This window comes from Barbus barbus (assembly GCF_936440315.1).
Source record: "Barbus barbus genome assembly, chromosome: 25".
NCBI lineage: Eukaryota > Metazoa > Chordata > Actinopteri > Cypriniformes > Cyprinidae > Barbus > Barbus barbus.
Genome location: NC_136753.1, coordinates 20,891,662 through 20,913,909, shown reverse-complemented (window position 1 = coordinate 20,913,909; position 22,248 = coordinate 20,891,662). Strand labels below are relative to the sequence as shown.

The 22,248-nt window shown below is 35.9% G+C and overlaps 1 protein-coding gene across 2 annotated transcripts; it reads left to right on the top strand.

Annotated features, from left to right (window-relative positions):
• Positions 1 to 1,825: 1,825 nt before the first annotated feature.
• Positions 1,826 to 21,522, top strand: LOC306844694 (tensin-2-like). Of its 2 annotated transcripts, XM_079377015.1 has the most exons (25): positions 1,826 to 2,192; positions 5,365 to 5,470; positions 5,735 to 5,772; positions 8,981 to 9,015; positions 9,206 to 9,386; positions 9,467 to 9,517; positions 9,674 to 9,796; positions 10,298 to 10,362; positions 10,710 to 10,793; positions 10,872 to 10,984; positions 11,258 to 11,318; positions 11,749 to 11,824; positions 12,956 to 13,085; positions 13,190 to 13,252; positions 13,339 to 13,455; positions 15,179 to 16,453; positions 16,849 to 16,888; positions 17,000 to 17,853; positions 18,942 to 19,166; positions 19,274 to 19,351; positions 19,441 to 19,518; positions 19,831 to 19,999; positions 20,221 to 20,289; positions 20,541 to 20,570; positions 20,787 to 21,521. In XM_079377015.1, exons 1-25 carry the CDS (start codon positions 2,079 to 2,081, stop codon positions 20,929 to 20,931), a joined length of 4,320 nt encoding a protein of 1,439 aa, XP_079233141.1. In that variant the 5' UTR covers positions 1,826 to 2,078; the 3' UTR covers positions 20,932 to 21,521. The 2 variants fall into 2 exon arrangements, with proteins under 2 accessions (XP_079233141.1, XP_079233142.1); XM_079377016.1 differs by lacking the exon at positions 20,541 to 20,570 and having other exon boundaries at positions 1,831 to 2,192; positions 20,787 to 21,522.
• The last annotated feature ends 726 nt before the right edge of the window (positions 21,523 to 22,248 follow it).

Sequence of the window (22,248 nt, the reverse complement as noted above, 5' to 3'; positions counted from 1 at the left end):
AAAAAAAAAAAAATCAATAGAAACCCAATAAAAACCATCACAGAAATTCCAATGGTTTCCATTAAAATACCATTACCATTAGCTTTCTCAAGTAAAACCATTACAAAATTCCTTTTTGTAGTGTGTTTTTGGGCATTTTCCCAACAGGAATTAACATCCCACCAATATAATCCATCACATAGCCTACCAGTAGACACCATTATAGTTTCCATCAAAACCATTAAATCCATTACATTTCTATTGTGCTTTGGGCAGGGTTCTATTGTTGTTTATTTCCAGCATATTTTAGCATGTTTTACCAGTCTATAGCAGTGAGACATCTTGGGTGTAAGAAACAAAAAGCAGAATCAAGGTATGTGAAACTGCAGTCCTGTGTGTTTTTAGCCTCTAGTGACAGATGCAGTTTGTTGTGTGTTTAGTGTTGTTTTCTGCTGTGTCAGGTGCATATATTTGTTGTTTCTGTTGTCTGTAGAATAACAGTTGGTCCTAACTGGTGGTCTCTGGATACAGAACCTACTAGAGCGACCTTAAAAGTAACCAAAAAACATTTATTGGTAGCTTTTGGTAACAACTTTGTTTGTTTTTGAGTCTCTTAGCTAGTTTATTTAAATAATTTTGTGTGTGCAAATGTTTAAACAAAAACAGTCCTTGTAGTCATAAAATGAGGTTATAAAGTTCTTATAACCTCATCTTATGACTACATGGATTGTTTTAAATCTAAAATCTGCATTATATGTAGGTATGATAATGCAATAATCAGAAACATTTGAATTAATTTGAAATGCAGTAGCCTATCACAATGCAGAATACTCATATCTAGCCACATGCTATACAGTAATGACATTATGAATAATCGGCATATAACATGGTTTGCAATGCAGTTTGTTTTTGACAAACAGTTTTGTGTAGATATTTTGAGAAAAGTAGCCATGTAATGGATAGGAAAGTGAGGAGTGTTAGATTTTATTTATTTTAATTTTTTTTCTTATTTTGTTTTATAGAATATTTTTATATGTATACATTATAAATTAAAGTTGTATGTTTTTGTCCAGTAGAAGTATGTTGAAAACTCAATCATGATATGTATTTATTTTATTTGTTTTTGTTTTTTTAATAAAATGTCTTTAACAAGATGATTCAGAAGATGCCAGATGTGTCATGCAACCTTCATTAACATAATTGCAAATCAAATTATAACTTAGAAGTGAAATGCTTATTTTCTACCTCAAAATGTTGTTGTCCTACAAATCTTTTATATTTTTTTACACAAGAGTCTTACAGCTTTTACTGTTGCCGAAGATGGTGGTCCTTCACCCCTGTAGCCCATTTTTTAATTCACTGAATTGATGTTACAACTCACCCTGTTTTACAGAAACTTTATTATGAATGGAATTTTATTCATGGAAGAGTTTTTGTGGTTTCATGTGCTTCACAGTAACTTATTCAGTATTGCACCCACACATGCAGATGCGAGACGAGTGCTGCTTGGACGGAGCAGATGTGAAAGAACGAGAACAGATGCTTTGTTGTCTCATTCTGCCAATGATAGATGGAGATGAGGAGGAACAGAAGACCTAATGCTCTCTGTGTGCGGACTTAGGGACTGGGTGGTGGAGAGATGTTGGAATACAAGCCTTAGGGGTTGTGTCTGAGTGTGTGTGTGTGTGTGTGTGTGTGTGTGTGTGTGTGTGATGGCTCCCAGTGGGTGAGCAGAGCTCGAGTGCCAAAGAAGAGGAAGGGTCTGACGTAAGCCTGCCAAAAACAGCTGCGAGAGAGACGGAGGAGGGCGTTACATAGTGTGCATGTGAGGGGGCAAGAGACAGTCAGAGGGAGGACACCCCGAGAGACACTGAGAAGGAGACTTTGAAAGTGGGAGAGAATGTGTGGAAAAGAAGGTGTGAGAGACAGGATTCTGTGTTGGAACTGGACGCTAAGGCATTGAGGAACAAGGAGACGTCCTTGAGGACAAGGGAAACGTAAAACAAGGAGCAACCTGGACTGAAGACTAAGGAAAAGAAGGGCTAAGAAAGTGTAAGAGGAGAAGAAAAGGATTTCCAAGTAGGAATAAAGCAAGTAAAATGGGTTGTGTCTTCAGCAAGCAGCGTTGGGTTAAAGAGAGGAATCCCCAGCCCTCAGACAACCCGAAAACACGAGACCTCACAGAGGATGCAGAGATTCTCAGCTTAACAGAGGTATGTGTGTGTGTGTGTGAGAGAGAGTGAGTGTGTATGAGAGTGCATGGGTTCATATATAGGTAAGAAGATCTCCAGGTAATGAGTTTAGTGGGTCTGCCTCAATGGTTATGTTTTATGTCTTCTGTAAATCATTACATAATTGCAGTCATATTTATAGTCAAGGTTTTCAAATAGGGATCTGTTGAATTGACGTGCAATATAGAACATATGTAAAACATATACAACTTATTTTGAATTTGTTGGTAACTTTTTAACTAATGATCTGTGTATTATATAATGTCTTGCATTATATAATGTATTATGTTAATGTACTATATACAAGTTATCTTAGTAACACTATACAATAAGGTTACATTCATTAGCATTAGATTATGAACTAAAGGTATTATTAGGTATTATGAACTAAAAAAACAAAAGTAAAAAAAAATAGCATTTGTTAATCTAGTTTAATGTTAGGTATACCGTTGTTCATTGATAATTAGTCTTAATTCATAATTCATATGATGTTCATTCTCTACAGCCTGAAACATTAAAATGTATGGTGCACAAATTAACATTAGTCTAGATTAATAAATTATATAAAGAATTTTGTTTTTAGTTCATGATACCAAATGCATAAACTATAGCTATGTTATATGTTATTGCAATATGTTAGCATATATATTAATTATATTATATTATATGTGACTGGATACTGGCTGATACAGTTATATTGACTATAATTTTTGTTATATAGTTATAATAACTTATTAACAACATCAAGATTTCAGAATAAAGTTTATATTTTAGGTGCTGTCAGCAGTCAATATAAAGTGGTTCTGTTATGAATGTTTATACTGCTGTCATTGCTCAAAATGCATCTTAATAGACACTGCAAGTGTAAAGCTATATTTTGCTTTAAGGATGAATAATTTCTGAAAGGATATTCCTGTGAATGAACACCCCCCTCCCACACACAAACACTCACTCACAATAACACCTCCATGTCCGTCATTTGGCAGTAGGTTGACTCTTTGGGGTCAGACAGCTTTAGTATGTTATGTGCCCCTAGAAAACTTGCCTATAGGATGGAAAATGTACGTAAATAGAACATTTCCACTTCACATAACACATTTTAAGCAGTGGCAAACACTAACATGCCATGTGTGCTGTGCTCTTGAGAGAGAAAAAGGAAAATATATTCCATAACCACAGACAAATAGCCAGATTAACACACCCATGCAAGCATATACACAAACACATCCGTTTCCTAGGGATCCTGTGGACAGAAAGACTGGTTAAAAATAGACAGTGGCATTCTGGGACGGTGGAAGCATACCTCAGCCTTCCCACCTGTTCCCGTCTACTCCTGCCTGGAATGTGAGTCTGTATGTGAGTGTAAGAGAATTCCTATTAGCAGGGCCAAAACTCTTATTTCAAAATGTCAGAAGCAACAGTAGCAGAGAGAAAACTCTTTTTGTCTCTCTCGCTCTGTCATATGGCATGTTCATTTGACATTGGGAGAATTCTAGTAACCTAAACAGTTCTGCACTTTTCAGAGGAGAAGCAGGAGAAGTGAGAAGGCATGAGGAGAAGGCTGTGTTTCTGTGTGTGTTGGATATGTGGAGGGAAATGCTTTATCCATGAGCCAAACTTTGGCTGGAGAGAGAGAAAGAGAGAGAGAGAGAGAGAGAAGGGAGGAGAGCTGAAAAGTCCTTTATCTAAAACCATGCTTTAAAACAAAAAAGCATGAAACCAAAGTTTTGCTATATCTGTGTTTTATATCTGGTTGTCACATGCTCGCCATATGTAAACATAAACTCTACGAATGGATCTTTTGAACTAGTTGATAAATGAACTGCTGTATATGTGTTTGTTTTGTTTTCTTAAAAAAAAAACATCTATGATTGTAGAAAATATATATTTTTCGTAAAAGTCTTTAGACATTGTGGAATACAACTTAAAGAAGTTACGCACCAGTCTGCTTACAGCATAGCCATTGTTTACTTCCCATTTACAGTCTGTAGATGGCAGCATTGTTAAGTGATAAACCTAGCAATGTGCTATGAAGCTCTACTTTACCGTTCACAGATTTGGGGTCAGTAGTTTTTTAAAGAAATTAATACTTTTATTCGGCAAGGACGCATTACAATTTATCAAGAATGACAGTAAAAACATTTAGATTGCTACAGAAGATTTCTGTTACAAATAAATGCTGTTCTTTTTAACTTTCTACACATCAAAGAATCCTAAAATTTTTTATCAAGGTATTAAGCAGCACAATTGTTTTCAAACACCTAATCAGTATATTACAAGGATTTTTGAAAGATCATGTGACTGGAGACTGGAGTAATGACTGCTAAAATACAGTTTTGCCATCACAAAATAATTACATTTTAAAATATGCTCAAAAATGATTTTAAATTCTAATAATGTACTCTTTCTAATGTATTTTCTAATTAATTAAATGCAGACCTGGTGAGCATAAAATACTTTTCTTTCCAACATTAAAAATCTTAAATGTTTTACCAAATATGTTTTTATAATCATTGCTGAAATTTTATCAACAAAATGTTGTAAATGCTATTCACAGAGTGAGTTAAAGTTGTTTTATTTGTATGATTGTATGTGTGTGTGATGTGATATCTAGATGTGATATATAGATAGATATAGATATATACACTGTGTGTGTTTGTGTGTATATGTGTGTGTGTGTGTGTGTGTGTGTGTAGATAGATAGACAGACAGATTGAACTTAACATCACTTTGTTAATGTCATTCATAAAAATTACTTGATGGCAGTATACCATGGACATAGTTGAATTTTTAGAAGAACACCTAGAATAGAATAGAATAGAATAGAATAGAATAGAATATGATCATGAATATAGTATGATCATTAAATGATTGTCAAATCACTCATTGTGCCTAAACAGTTCTATCATCACAGCACTATTACCAAAACAAACATGATTTTCATTCATAACTTCCATATGAGTGATTGATTTATTCTCTTCATATCACCACAACTGGGGGCGTGTGGACATGTGTGCTCAGTGCTCTTTAATATCACGTTTGTGGTTGACAGATGTGTTTGGGTTTAGTTCAGCCAAATGTACATACATACAGATCCCACAGTATCTGCTGCTGTATAATTTTGAGGTCTTTATGTGTGTGCTTATATATGTAGTTGGGGAAAATGGGTTCACACTCCTTTAAAGAGAGGAACTTCAAGAAGAAACACCACTGTGTTGTCTGCAGACAAGCCCTCGACAGCCATGGCATGTACTGCAGAGGTAAAACATACATTTGTTTTTACTATAATGACTTTATATTGACTTCTGTTGTTTTCATACTTGGCTAATATTAGCTGATATTTCCTCTTATTTATATTTTTATATTTATTAAGCCATTTCCTCACGGGCACTTAACTGCTCCAGAAAATGTAGGTGATTTGAGGTTTTACCATCCTTGTGGGACTTTTGGTCCCCACATAGGCAAATCCTGACCCCACATGCAGATCAATATTTATTAATGTAATAAACATATTTTCCTTGCAGAGTGTAATACTGCAGTTCATAAGAAATGCGAGGAAAAGGTAAGATTATTTCTCTTACAGCTGAAATGCTGTTACAACTTTATGCCTCTTATGAAGTACAGTGGATATAGCTAAACTTTGGCTAGTGATTGCTTGATTTGGCTTTAACCACTAAAGAAATGGCAGAAAACTATGCATTCTCGTTGTCAGTGACTGTATGGGTCCTTGTAGCGACGTGTTTATCTTAGTGGCTTTTGGTCTTGTGATGTGTGTCACTCTCAAATACAGTACAAATAGGTCTAATTCAGATGAGTTATGTTATCTTTGGTATTAATAGAAACTGCAATCAGTCACTGAATGCCAACAGTGCATCATACAGATATACACCAGTGTATCCGCACGCTACACACCACAGCTGTTCCTCTCTTTCTCTCCTTCTATTTCTTATTATTTCTCCTGCTCACTTTCTTTCTCTTTTACTTTTTCTCATCACAGTAAAAATAAATCTTATTATTAAAAACAAATAAATAAAGCTAAGGCAACAGTTTCATCTTATTTACTCCTTATTTTAAGAAAAAGAAAAAGTGTCAAAACAATGCATCCATAATTATTCATACCCCAGTGCATGCTAGAAGAAAGATGAATGGTGTTAGAGTACAAGAACCACTGAAATTCTAGTTGGTTTGGCTTAAAACATAGAATATGATACAAGTAACACTTTACAAAGAGGTTCCAGTTGTTAACATACATGTTAACATGAATGATGAAAATGTCTTCTAAAGCATATATTAATCTTAGTTAATATTAGGCTAATTTCAACATTTAGTAATATATTATTAAAAATGTGTTGTTGCATCTGTTAATACTCAATGATCTTGAGCTAGCATGTACTATGATAATGATAACAAAGTCAGTAGCAAATTATAATAGGAAATGCATTAACTGTGAGACCTTTATCCAGTTCAAGTAATTTATGCAGACATTATGAACTAACTATGAAAGAGTACAACAATCAAGTAAATATTTGAACATTTCAGAATCAGAATCAGAATCAGAGTGAGCTTTATTGGCCAAGTATGTTTACACATACAAGGAATTTGTTGTAGTGATAGAAGCTCCACAGTGCAACAGAAAGACAGTAACAGGACAGGACACAGGTAGATTTTTAAGCATCATTAACTTGAATACTTTTTACAGTCCATGCCCTGGTTTTAGAGCGAGAGAGAGAGGAAGAGTTGGGTGGGAGCAATAGAGTGAGAGGATCAGAAAGAGAGGAGAGCACTTGTGTGTGGGCTATAGGAACTCTAGAAAACTGGACTCATCTGAGAAAGGTACAGACACTTTTCCTTTTATAAAAGGGCATCAAAGAGGTAATTCATTTTGCTTTTGGGAAATGTAAGGTGTACTTAGTGTACTTTTCATTTCGGATAGTATTTGTGTTTGTAGTGAGATAATCTGTTTGGCACAAAGAAAAATACAGTAGAAAAGAGAGAATCAGCAATATATGAAATAAAATTAGAGACAAGAGTGTAAGACACACTGACACATGACAGAGATACAATCAGATGGTAGTTAAGGTTTATAATATATGAATATGTACCTTTATGTTTGTTTAGTGATTGTGTGTAAGCGTTTGATGGTGTCTGTGTCACTTGCAATTACTTCTTACCTACTAAAACAGGATGTAGTTAATGAACCCCAGTGTGTTTCCTCATCCCTCATAAAGGATTTGTTTTGTCTGCACTGTAATATGGTTTTAGCATTATGTTATAGCAACCTGTTAGTTTCAACTTCCGACAGTTGGATTTTCCAGCAGGGCAATCCAAAGTCAGAGCTCAAATAATGAACAAAATTGCTTCTACTTAAATTTAAGGCAGCAATGCAGTGAACATTCGTGACTTACATTGTGAAAAATACTCCTACAAACAGACTCATAATCAGAGGCTCAGGCCAGCTGATCATCTGAAATAGAGTAGTGGAAATAGTTCATGAAGCCAGCAGGCATTTCATCCGTCCTGGACGGAGAGATCAGCTGCTTTTGTTTCCCTTTATACACTTATTCCCACCAGAATGATGGTCTGTTTAGGTTTTCCATTGACAGATTCTGAAACGCTTCGGTTTGATTTACACCTCTTGAATATATGGTTACATCCACAACTGTTCATTTAATTGCATATACTAACAAAATGGTATTGCAGCCATATTCAAAGCCATTTGTGTTAGAGTCTGTAAGTTAAAATGTTATGTCTAAACTAATTACTGAGAAGGAAGCAAAGTGAATGTGTGCAAATATGTGCACACACACAATCACAGACGGTGTTAAACAGTACCAGATGTCCCCTGGTGTGATAATAACCTAATGAGGACAGAGAGGATGTCTTAAAATGGAGAGTCACCCAGTGGCCCCAAAGCATGCTAGCTGTGTGTGTGTATGTAAGAGGCTGGTATGTGTCTCTTATATGGTCTCTGATGTCTAAACCTTCCGAATCATGCATCAAACACTTGGTTACCATGTGTTTAATCTTTCTCACCTTTGTCTTTCTCAACCCCAAGTTGTTTTTAACATATATCTTAAAGGTCATACTTAACATTGCATCTGTATTACATTTACTTGAATGAATTTAGCTAAGAGTTTATGAATCTTATGAGAACTGATTATACACAAAATCCCCTGCACTGTAAAATTCAGAAGCAACTAGATTTATTTTTGAGTTTATTCAACTTGTGGATAATTGAATATGTGATCTTTTTCTACATTTAGTAGTTCCACCTTTAAAATGCAACATTACTTATTTTTGGGGTCCCAGAGACCCCAGGTATAAAACATAAATAAATGCAGTGCATACTCACATGATTTTCTGATTAATATACACACTATAGACATCTTTACTGTTGGTTGTTTCCTTTCAGTTTCTTATACAGTATATATTTTACCATGTATTTTTACTGAGGTCAAATGGACTAAAAACACTGTAATTATATTAGATAATAGTGATATTTCTGAAAAGTGCATGCCTTCTTCAGCAGGCTTCTGTCATTTCTTTCTGCTGGGAACATATTAAAACAATTTGTAGGGAAATATGAGGTTAATTTCAAAATTACCATTATTTTTGCAAAGGTATAATTGGAGTCAACTATAAAAAGAGCCATTATTATCGGAATAGGAAGGTTAAAGGAATTACTAAGTGTGTTTTACAATTTAAAAGAAATGTCTGTACCATGTCTGCCTGCTTTTTATTCACATTCCTTTAACTCTGATCATTCCTAGCCCCCATTTCAAAACCAGATGTCCATTCCTCCCAGGTAAGAGAACATTTGATGAAGCTAACAGCAACTTTTGTTATGAATTCAAGAAAAAAGTCACTCAAAGAGTAATAATCTGTCACCCCTCAAATTCATGTTATATGAAAATCATCATTTTTTTAGGGTGCCCTGCTTCTTTTGTTTGTATTTGAGTGTGACTTTCTTGTGTTTGTTCGGTGTTTCACTGTAGAGACAAAATGGAAAGTGTTATGGAGAAGTTGATGGGCAGTCATTTAGACTTCGACCTGACCTACATAACTGAGCGTATCATCTCTGTCCTCTACCTGTCTGACCTGGAAGAACAGCGCTACAGCGCTAACCTTAAGGAAGTGGCGGCCATGTTGAAATCTAAACATCAAGACAAGTTTTTGGTCAGTTGTATTTCTGTTTCATCATTGTTGAGTTTTAAACCCACGTGAATTATCACTCTTATGTCTCTGTTACTTCTCAGCTTATAAATCTGTCAGAGAAACGCCATGACATCTGCAGACTAAATCCAAAGGTATCTTCTTGCTGTTTTATTAAAAGCGGCTTTGAATATATTATTCCATTAACTAGATTTGCATATATCTTGAATTAAAAGTCAGTCTATAGCTGGCTTGTTTTGATGTATTCCTTTGTTTCTGTATTTCTGGGATGACCCCTTCCCCTGCCTCAGGTGGAGGAGTTTGGATGGCCTGATCTACATGCCCCGTCCCTTGATAAAATATGCGCTGTGTGCAAAACCATGGAGAACTGGCTTAACTCTGACCCCCAGAATGTGGTTGTACTGCACTGCAAGGTTGAGATCAAAAGTTATTTGATATTTAATATTTAATATATAAGAGATAAAAGTGTGTAAATGTCATCAGTCTTATTAAAGGAATAGATCATCCAAAAATGAGATTCTGTCACCATTTACTTAGTCTAAAGTCATTCCAAACTCAAATGACTGCCTTTCTAATGGAAAAGTTTAGACTAATGTATTCTCTTATCCATGCCGTTACAATGAATTGGTACTGAAACTACAGAAAGCACTATAAAAGTATCATAAAAGAAGTCCATACAACTCTCAATCCTCCCCTCTAGTGGGCTGTTAAACTTTGTGACCAGATTACTGTCAGCGTGTCAGTCTGGTCCAATATTGATTTGTAAATAATGACAGAATTTAAATTGTATAAAATTTTTGTTTCATAGAAAAGATGACCCAATATTAGTATTAATAATAATATATTAGTATTAACAATAATATATATTTTTTCTTCTGTCTGTTTTCCTTTTAATCTACCTGTCAATTTCTCAGGGCAACAAAGGAAAAACAGGGGTGATTGTAGCAGCTTACATGCATTATAGCAAGATATCAGCTGGGTATATACACACACACACACACAAGCTCAAACACATTAACCAGTTATTCAATGGGTACACCAAGTTTTATTCAGCAAGGACTCATTAAATCTAGATTTTTGTTTTGAACAAGTGCTATTCTTTTGAGCTTTTCTATCACAGAAATAAATTACATTTTAAAAATATTAATTAGAAAGATGTTATTTTAATTTGTAATATTATTTTATAATATTACAGTATTTTTGATCAAAAATGCAGCCTTGGTGAACATAGGAGACTTCTTTCAAAATCATTAAAGCTGTTATGCAGTGCCTTTGGGAACATTTTATTGTAATTACACTTGACTTTTTCTGTATGTATGTGTGCAGGGCAGATCAGGCTCTCTCGACAGTTGCCATGAGGAAATTTTATGAAGATAAAATCTCTTCCTCTCTCCAGCCATCTCAGAACAGGTATGACTAACCTTTATTTCCGTTTGTTCCAGAATAACTTGTTCTAGTTTGGTCATGATGTTCTCTCTGTCATTGCAGGTATATATATTATTTTGCCGGTCTCCTCTCGGGTGCAATAAAGATGAACAGCTCCCCTCTGTTCCTGCATCAAATTCATATTCCAGCTTTGCTCAACTACCAGTCAGGAGGAGGTACACAACCTGTTCAATCATAATCAGGCCTTATTTTGTATTGTCTGAACTGATTTTGAGGAAAACACAACAGAAATATGCATGAATATTTTAAATTAAAATGTGTTGAGGTGATAGTTGAAGTAAAAATGAAATCATAATTTACTCACCTGTATGACTTTCTTCAGTCATACAGGTTTGGAACGACATGAGAATGAGAAAATGATGATAGAATTTTCTTTTTTGGGTAGCCCTTTAATTTTGTTTCCCCATATTATTCATTGCATTTTGCAGGTTACTCTCCCTTTCTGAAGATCTATCAGTCATTGCAGCTGATCTATTCTTCAGGCAAATAGTAAGTGGGTCTATTTTGTCAGTCTCATTAAGTTGGATGATTATGTTTTTCAGCACTGTGGCATGGTGGTCACTGCGTGCAGCCTGATATATTGACCTCTGGAGCTCAACCCCGCAAAAATAAATATCTTGTTGGTTTAAGCTGCTCAAAGCTGGCTTAAGATGATCTTAAGTTCTGGCTAAAATGGTGTAGTTAGTCTCTGAGCCATGCCATGCTGGTTTAACTGGTCAACAAGCTGGTCTCCCAAACTATCCAGCTGAAAAGTGTCCAAAGCCCCTCTAAATCCAGCCAAAAGTCCTGCCTAGCCAGCTCTGGCTCACAGTGTGTCCAAATCACACTTCTCCTCTCTTCTTTTCATCATGTTATGTCCTCTCTTGACTGTTCTATAAAAAAATGAAATTTCATACTTTTTTTTTTATTTGTGTTACAGTGATATTCAGAGCCCTAACAGTAAGGCGCTGTGTGTGAATATTGAACCAGCTCTACTGCTGAAGGGAGACATCCTGGTAAGAACACTGAAACATTCTTGTTATATAAGATTTTCCTATAACCTGCTCGCTAGCCACTGCTTTGAAGGGAGAAAAAATTTAAATACATATTCAAAAACATCACCACATTATTAAATGACCATATTTAAAGTGATAGTTCACCCAAAAATTTATATAATAATTCCCTCACCCTTTTGTCATTCCAAGACTTTGGTTTGGTTAATTTTAATGAGACCTGTTTATGTCCCTCCATTAGAAGTCCAGGTTAGGTGAAGATCTAAAAAGGTCATAAAGGTGTCAAAGAAATTAATCCATATGAACTGAGAGTTCTTGTTAAGATATATGCTCACTTTATATGATGAACAGATTTAATTTAGGCTTTAGTTCACATATAAATAAACATACATAGAGCAAATTATATATGTGACCCTGGACCACAAAACCAGTCTTAAGTCGCTGGGGTATATTTGTAGCAATAGCCAAAAATACATTGTATGGGTCAAAATGATCAATTTTTCTTTTATGCCAAAAATCATTAGGACATTAAGTAAAGATCATGTTCCATGAAGATATTTTGTAAATTTCCTACCGTAAGTACTTCCTAAGAACTTCATTTGGACAACTTTAAAGGCAATTTTCTCAGTATTTGGACTTTTTTGCACCCTCAGATTTCAAATAGTTGTATCTCGGCCAAATATTGTCCTATCATAACGAACTATACATCAGTGGGAAGCTCATTTGTTCAGCTTTCAGATGATGTAAAATCTCAATTTCGAAAAACTGACCCTTATGTTTTGTGGTCCAGGGTCACACATGGTAAACATAAACACAATCTGAAATGTGCTCATGTGTTCATCACATGCAAGAACTAACCTCATTGGTTCTCTTGCATGACGCACGCACATTTCAGCTTCATGTTTACCATATGTGATGTGCTCTATGTATGTGTGTCAGTCAGAACAACACCCTCTCATCCGCATAGCAAGATTTTACACTCAGAACGCCTTAGAAACCACATATCAATGTCCTAAAAACTACCTTCAACACCCAAGCAAGCAATGTGTAGGTGAGTTGAGAGAAGCACCACATTTTGACTACAAAAGCACCGTGTTTTCCTCAGTAAAACTGCTTCTTATTGTCTGTCCTTAGGTGAAGTGTTATCACCGTCTCTCAGATGTGTGTAAGAGAGAGTGTGTGTTCAGAATCCAGTTTCACACCTGTAGTCTTCATGGGTCTCAGCTTGCTTTTGGCAAAAGAGAACTTGACCATGCTTGCACAGGTAAACACATACCGGCACTGTTTGTTTGACTGCCCCCTCCATTGCCTCGACTGCTCAAAAGCAGAGGGATAAAGTGTGTTTTCTGTGTTATGATTTGTGTGTAGATGACCGTTTCCCTGCAGACACAACAGTGGAGCTGCTGTTTTCTACTGGCCCGCAAAGAAGAGGTACACATCTATCAACTGCACTATTTCTCCATCCCTCCCTCCATTAACTCTGTCTTAATGCTATATGTGTGTTTTATGTATTTTAGGTGGAGAGGTACAGGGAAATGACCCAGGAGTATCTGTGGATTACGGCACTGCAGATCCCATTGTGCACTGGGACTCGTATGAAAACTTTAACCTTCACTGTGAGGATAGTGTTGAGGGTATGTGCACTCAGTCTATCCCAAAACCAGTATCATGTCAGGCTACAAGAACTTGAATTACAATCAAACTAACCTAAAAAATTGTTGGCTACAGTACAAGTTGCTGATAAAACATAACTATACTGTTCAAATGTTAGGGATTGATAAGATTTGTTTAAGTGTTTTTTAATGTTCTCTTATGCACACACAAAATATGCAATTATGTAAAATACTTTTAAAACATTAATATTGTGGAATGGTCTTACAATTTAAAATAAAAATGTTTTCTATTTTGTATAACATATCTATATTGAGTTTTTACAAAGTTTTTCAAAAAACACAACATCATTCCCCAAAACTTACCCCAGACAGGTTTAAAAAAAAAAAAACTTCTTACATTCCAGAACTTCACACATCTAAAACTTCTTCAATATCTCAATTTTTAACAAAGTTCAAAAACACCTCCCAGATATCACAAAATTCAGAGGGTTTCTTTCTTATTACATACGTAAGCTTTTCAAGAGCCAAATATGCTATTACGTTTTTCAGCCATAGTCCAATGGAAGGGCAAATGGTATTTTTCCAGCACAGGGCAATAGAATGTCTTGCTTGTAATAGACACAAATCCAAATCCAACTTTCTTTCTTTAGTGGACAAAGTGCAATTGTCTTCATACATACTCAATACACATAATACAGGACATAGAGGAATTGGAGAGGAAGTAAATTGAGAAACATATTGAATCACCCCCAACCCAAAACTTCTGCACCTCCTCACATTCCCACACACAATGGAAAAATGTACCTTGAAGCTTATTGCATTTAAAACACAGATCAATGTTCTCATTACCCAATTATATTGTAAGAGTCTCAAACGAGAGCTCAAAGTTTGTGTTTGTGTATTTAAACAAATTGTATTCCAGTCATCTAATGAAATATCCATATTTATATCTTGGATCCATGCTTGTCTTTTATTCTCAGAGCTTTCAAAATGTTTTCTAGTTTAATATATTTTAAAATGTAATTTATTCCTGTGATGGAGATATAATCATTCAGTTTTAAAAAAAGAAAATCATACTGACCCCTACGGAAGCGTATTGCATTCACTTGAGGAAAAAAAATCTACTCTGTTTTTCTGAATTAACGAGTTAATTATCTCAGAATTACGAGATCATTTTTAATGAAAAAAAAAAGTTTTTGCTCTGTTTTTCTGAATTAATGACTTAATTATCTCGTAATTCTGAGATAATTAACTCGTTAATTAAAAAAAACAGAGCAAAAACTTTTTTCATGAAAGATTATCTCGTAATTCTGAGATAATTAAGTAATTAATTCAGAAAAACAGAGCAAAAACTTTTTTTTCATGAAAAATTATCTCGTAATTCTGAGATAATTAACTCGTTAATTCAGAAAAACAGAGTAGATTTTTTTTCCTCAAGTGAATGCAATACGCTTCCGTAGACCCCAAACTTATATGTTTAAGCTATTTTAAGAGGAAAATGTCCTATAATGCAACACTACCAGATGATCTGCAATTGCAGCATTTATCTGACTCAAAAACATCTTAATTTAATTTAATAATACAACTAATATTTTTATATTAGTTGTATTATTTCTATATTTTTTTCAGAGAATCATTTATTTGGTTGAAATTGCATTCTGGGACAAAAAAATACTTTTTTTCATACACTCCATATTCATGTAACTGTGAATAATATGTTTTTTGTCTATCCTGTGATCTGTAGATATCAGCCACACACGTGGGCCTTTGGACGGTAGTCTGTATGCTCAAGTGAAGAAGCGTCGAGCACTAGGGTCCAGTCCCAGCGGATACCAGACTTCCTTCAAAACCTCCACACATTCACCTACTCATTCCTCCTCTACTCCTCCCATTCATCTCTCCATCCAGCCTCTTTCGCTCAGCAAAGACGCAAGTTGCTCCTCAGCACCACCCGAATCCCTCTCTCCACCTCTAAGAGAAAAAAGAGAGAAGGACGAAGACAGGGAAAAACACAGAGAAACTGCAATTCTTGACGATGGCGACTGCTCTCCCGTTAGACCGGATAGGCCTGTTCAGTCTTGTTATGGTCGCCCATTTTCCCATACTCATTCATTCTGTGATCCAGACCTGACCAACCCACATGCGCTTGCACAAACTCTCCATCCCAAACACCACACACTTCCCTGCAGCCGAACCGCCCCACTGCCAGTCCGAGACTTGTGTGTATCCCAGCCTGATATTTTATGGGAGAGAGGGCGATATCTGCACCATCCCTGCCCAGAAACTGTCAGGCACATGTACTCATATCCCACTCAAGAAACCCACCTTCATTCGCCACTTTCCCACTCTCAGTCCTCCCGTTCCCACACACTTCCAGTACAGACACGTGCGTTTTACTCTGGGGAGGCATGTCCTGTGTTTCATTACTCCGCCCATATCCCTCCTTCCCTAACCCCTAATCAGTCACTGGTCTCCAGTCCATACCGAGAATTACGTTACAGCATGACTCCGCCAACATCGTGCTCCTGCAGAGACTGTTCTCGCTTACGAGAGGACGTTGCCCTCCATTCTTTACGAGGCAGAGAATTAGAAGTTCTTCCTTGGTCTAGAGAGGCGGAGTTTGGGATTAGGAGGGAGGGGCCTATGCACTGGAGGGATGGAAGGGCAAAGTCTCATTGGGAGGGAGTTCAAGAGGCTGAATATTGGCGGCACAAACTAGCAGTGTCACCAGTAATGTTATCATATGGACATGCTGTCCCAAAACAAGATCAACCCGTATATGTTTCAGACCCCCAACCTGAACATATTACACCACTTAGTCCATATCCCAGCCCCCAAAGCAGTGGCTACCACAGCCCTCATCCACCCTGTCCTTGTTCTCCACACCCGTTCAGAGAGAGTCCTGGATACTCCTCCATCAGTCATTCCCCAAACTCCTCCCCCATTGCTATCACTCCATCTCCAAAACGAGCCAATCCCAACAATGCTTCACCTGAAGAGAGTCAGCATGGCATTAATGGTAATCACATTGACACAGTTTGTAGACAAATTATAACAACCAATGCATTCCTAAAACAACTTTTTATTATTATTAAATGTATATAATAGAAATAATTGTGCAATAATGCCAGAACCCAAAAACAAAACAAAAAAGCTTCTGTTCATCACCCTTAAGTTATCAAAACTAGTTTTTTTTTTTTCTTATTTTGTGGAACACAAAAAAGGTACTTTGTAGAATGTACATGCTGCTCTATAGGGGAAGAACTGTACCATAAATCTAACACAAATAGTCCATATGACTAAATGTTTTAAATGATGTCAGAATTTTCATTTTTGGGTGAACTATCCCTTTAACTTTCAGTTTCTTCTGCTTCTCTAATCTAATCTGTTGTTCATTCTATTTTGTGTGTTTAGATGCTGATAAAAGTCACATTAAAGCCCTTTCTCCTCATAGGTAATTGTTTCTTCATGTACATTAATCTCTTATTAATCTCGTAGCCACCGTTTATTTTGTACATAGAATTTACTGTACTATCAACCTAAATTCCACTGTGTATTCTAACAGGAGATCAATGGAGGTGGGAGAACAAATGAAAAGTAAAGCTCCAGATGGTAAAACTTTCCCTGGGTCTCTGATCACTGTTGTCTCGGCTGTCAGTGGAGCAGCGGAAAATATGAAGAAAACACCCGTCACAGATTCTACAACTAACACCATTCTCATTATTAACCCACTGTCATCCAAGGTTGTGGAGTCAGTGCAAGTACAAACACACAACCACAGACCTCTCAACACCTGCATCCCAGAATCAGAACAGGATAAAGCGGAGCACCCTGGCTCTTGCTACACCTCAACTTCAACCTCAACAAGTCCTCAACCTTCTCTTTGTTCTTCAGAGAGAAGCTCTGCCTCTGAATTCCCTTCATTTAACATAAATGCTGAAAGGCAAAGCATTTCAAAGCATGATCCCTTAACCGACAGCAATGAGGAAAGCAGCAACAGTGACCTGACAGCATCGCCCCCTGACCCAGACGGCTACGTCACACCCTCATTTCCTATAGCATCATACAGCTACCCTCTTCTGACGGTGCCTCATGTACCATATACAGGCTACACTGAGATCACCATCCCAGCTTCCTTACCCCAACCTCCTCTCCCTGAAAAACAACGCTCATCCCCCCTCCACAATGTGTCTGATTGCACTGGCAGTTCCTCAATAAAATCAGCTGGAAAGCCTTCTACTTCCTCCACCCAGTTCCATGTGTCCTTCTCCACTACTACCAATGAATTGCCTCCCACATCTAAATGCAAAGTAACTCCTCCCTCTAGTGGCATGGAGGAGGTAGAGAACCGCCTCAGCTCTAAGTTTGTCCAAGACAGCTCCAAGTACTGGTATAAACCTGGCATCTCCAGAGACCAGGGTGAGAACATCTGCATTTTTAGTAGTGCTTACTTCAGTGTTATTTACATTTATGCATTTTGTTGTGGGCCTATATGTATTCTCTGCCATTCGGACCCATGACATTAACTTTGTTCAATATAGCATTGTAGCCTTCTGTGCTACAGTTTTACTATGGTATATTATTAGTAGTGGACAATATGTCAATACCATTAGAAATTTCTTTGATTTATTGGTATAGGTTGATATTAGATATTTATTTGCATATGCTCATTTTCCCTGTTTTGACATTTAGATGTTATCTAATGCGCACCTAAAGTTAATCTTTAAGAACACTAATAATTTAGTAACAAGTCAATTTTATTTGTTTAGCAATACAATAAGTATTGTTAGTTTTAGAGTTACAGTATTAGTTCTTTATGTGGTGATAAATTTTAAATTTGAGCAAATCTTAAAATGGAAGTCCATTTTTCATACTGTACTTTATAACATTGTGATGACAAATTCACTTGTAATATTTAAAACAATTGATTTTAGTTTTTACTATTTAGTAACAACTACCTTACTAACTATTAGTAAGCAGAAAATTAGGAGTTTACTCAGGCAAAAGTCGTAATAATAGTTAGTTAATACTGAGAATTGGTCGCCAAACTAAAGTGTGACCAAAGTTTAATATCAGCTTTTTATCGGTTATTGGTAATAAAATTACAATAATTATCGATTTATTGTATTGGTCAAAATTTAAACCAATATGATTAATAAATCATAATAATTTGAATGACTAAATAATATGTAAATATACATAATAAATTGTAATATAAATAAAATATATAATAATAAATTAATACTAAAATTAAAACTAATACGGTTTTTTTTTTTTTTTTTAAGCAGTCAACAGATGAATGATTTTCATCTGGTGGATGACTTATGAGCAACCTCATAAGAACACCCTAGCAACTTCATAGCAACACAATAAAATAAATCTCAACACCTCATCATACCATCACATCTCTTAAATCTAGTTGTAGTAAATCATTTTTTAGGATGTGATGTACATTACATAAATATTCCTGCCACTCTATTAACAGAAGTATCTCTTTCCCCATTTAGCCATCGCAGTATTAAAAGATAAGGAGCCTGGCAGGTTCCTCATTAGGGATAGTAATTCATTCCAAGGCGCATATGGGTTGGCCCTGAAAGTCAGCACACCTCCAGCCCACGCTAGTAACCATGGAGAGACGGGCAACCCACAGGAGCAGCTAGTTAGGCACTTCCTGATTGAGAGCGGTCCTAAAGGAGTGAAGATCAAAGGCTGTCAAAATGAAACGTATTTTGGTGAGACACACAAAAAAAAAAAAAGATTATGCCCTGTTTATGAATGATTTTCTTTGTTGAAAACAGCACCCCCTATTGATTTAATTCTGATGATTCTTTTCATCCAGGCTCCCTCTCTGCTCTGGTGTATCAACACTCCATTACTCCTGTGTCTCTTCCTTGTGTTCTACGAATCCCAGATAGAGGTCATACAGACAAGTTAAAATACAACAATGAATATTTTTTCATACTCAGTGTGTAATATCTGCCTGATTTGTATGTGTTTGTGTTACAGATCTTGTAGGAGAATTGCAAGAGTTGCAAAGTGGAACTAATACCAGCACAGCTGCAAACCTATTAAAACAGGGGGCAGGTGAGTCTCTTGCTCACCAATGCTGTATTTATTTGATCAAAATACAGTACAAAAAAGTACTACTGTGAAATATTTTTACAATTTAAAATAACTGTTTTCTATTTTAATTTTTTTTTATCTATGCTGGCAAAGATACATTTGAAATGTTGTAAAAATGTCAACATATTACTGTCACTTTTGATCATTATTGCTAAATAAAAAAGTTTGATGATAAATCTCATAGTGTATTATATTCAATATTCCTCATTAAATAGTAATAAATGACCTCTTACCCTCTCTAATATTCTTTGTTATTTTCTCTCTCATTGTCAGCTTGTAATGTTCTCTACCTAAACTCAGTGGAAACGGAATCTTTGACTGGCCCGCAAGCCGTCTCCAAAGCAACCAAGTGCATTTTGACCCAGGACCCTCGTCCTTCACCAACAGTCGTCCACTTCAAAGTGTCCACACAGGGCATCACCCTCACTGATAACCAGCGCAGGTACAAACACATATGTCCAACAACACTTTTGTTTTGCTTATTAATATCACTCCCCAAGCATATTTTTAGCACAATCCTTCAAATATGAGATTAAAGTTACTTATTTTAGCTATTCAAGTAAACTACAGGCCTGTATGGCTCATATCCAAAACATTAATCAGAGACACTGAAAAGTAAAAACAGACCTCACTCTTTATCTCTTTCTTTTTTTCTTTATATAGACTGTTTTTCAGGCGACATTACCCTATTCACAGTGTGACTTTCAGCAGTGTGGATCCACTGGATCAAAGGTAACATTAAAGATGGAATCCAATCTACATCATACTAATGTATGGCCAAGACAACATATATGCTTTGAACGTAGTCTAGAGAAGGTGGTTTGCCTCTTATGCTGAGCTAAGGCTGTCAACGTACTATTTTTTTTTTCATCTTTTGCACAAAGGCTCTCCTACCCTCTTTTATGCTTCTCTCTTACTTGCTCTGCTTGTACATGTTGCTTAGCCTCTGTGTGTGTGTGTGTGTGTGTGTGTGTGTGCGCCAGGTGGACTGATGCTGATAACGCTTCCTGCAAGTAAGTGCTTCTACTTATACAGCTCTATATTCTTTTTCATTGTAGCATTTCTTGTGCTTTCAGGAGGTTTATTCCCAAATGTGTACATTTAGGAGTGAGACAAGTGTATATCTTTTTATGCCACTCAGAATAAGCCAGTGATATGAAACAAATGAAGAAAAGGGTTTTTAAGTGAACAATCTGCTGTGATTTCTGATATCTAGCTGTTTTCTATAGGATGTTTGGATTTGTTGCACGGCGCAGCGGTGGTTTGGGAAACGTGTGTCACCTGTTTGCAGAGCTGGACCCAGAGCAGCCATCCACGGCCATTGTGAACTTCATCAATAAAGTCATGCTGGGACCTCAACAGCTGCGAAAATGAACACAGTATAGGAGAGATGGAGAAAAACAAAACAGAGCGCACAAGATGGTATTGCAGTGGATATTGTCAGTGTTACTTTTTCTAGACATACAGAATGGGAGAAGTGTTCCGCGTTAGGATACACAAAACTGACTTTTACGACAACTCATTATGCAAGCTTCCTCTTTTTTCGGTCATGTTCACATTTAGTGTAAATCAGTGAGATTTGGTCATGTTGAAACAGAGTGCATTATGAAGTGATTTCAAATGAAATGCCTTTAATTAAATTAAAATATACGAGAAAAACAACTGGATTAAATAAATAAATGAGAAAGTAAGTTTTCGATGCTCAAACCTATTTTTGGTTGAGAAAATGGGCCTTTTAATGCTACCACTTAATGCCAAAGCTGTATGACTGCTATTGTGTTGTTCTCTTTTTATTGTCATTGATTTTGTGTGTGTGTTTTTTAGTTAAATGGTCAGAATCTTTTGGTTGTTCGTTTTCTATTCGAAATGCCCTTTACAAGACACAAAGTCCTATTTTTAGCAACTGATGCATTTTTAAATTCCTACTTTTTGGTATTTAAATAAAACATTAATAAAAATATGACAAAACAAAATGCCTAGAGACTCCTTTTTATTACAAAAATCAGATTTCCAGTTATTTCATAAAGGTTTGCAGTTATAATGTGCTCAGAGTTTTGTTTCTCTTGAGGTTATTGTAAACTATTATTGTAATACACTGATCATGCACCAAAACACTGTGATTACTAGAATTAAACTGTAAAAAATGTAAGTCTATTTAGGTTCTAAATGTGTTAATCATGTCATGCTTCACTCTCTGAAGAAAAGCACTGCTAGTCTTTGCTTGTTGCCAGTTAAGCATGGTTTGCTTAGGTGTGGCCTACAATCCTAAAATTGACCTTTTAAGTTAAGCCATTTAATTATGCTTAATACAATTTATCACATAGTTACCTGCAGATTGTAATCAAAATATACCTTTTAAGTGCTTTGCACAATGTAGATTTTATTATATTTATATTTTATTTTGCAATTATTGTGATATGTATGCAAAATATTAGCAGATGAATACAGTCACAAAAGTTTAGCAATTTGCCTACATCCACTATCTAGTATTAGAGTTTAAAAACAACAACTATGGTTTTTACAATTAATCACTGTAAAATGGATGTATTAAAATGATTTCATCACGATCATATTGCGATTTATATGTTTACAAACAAAATATGTTCGTTACCATTACAACAAGGCATCAACTACTGCATTGTGGAGGGGTTATTTTTATTGTGCTGATATGTGTAGTTTGTTTTACTGTCA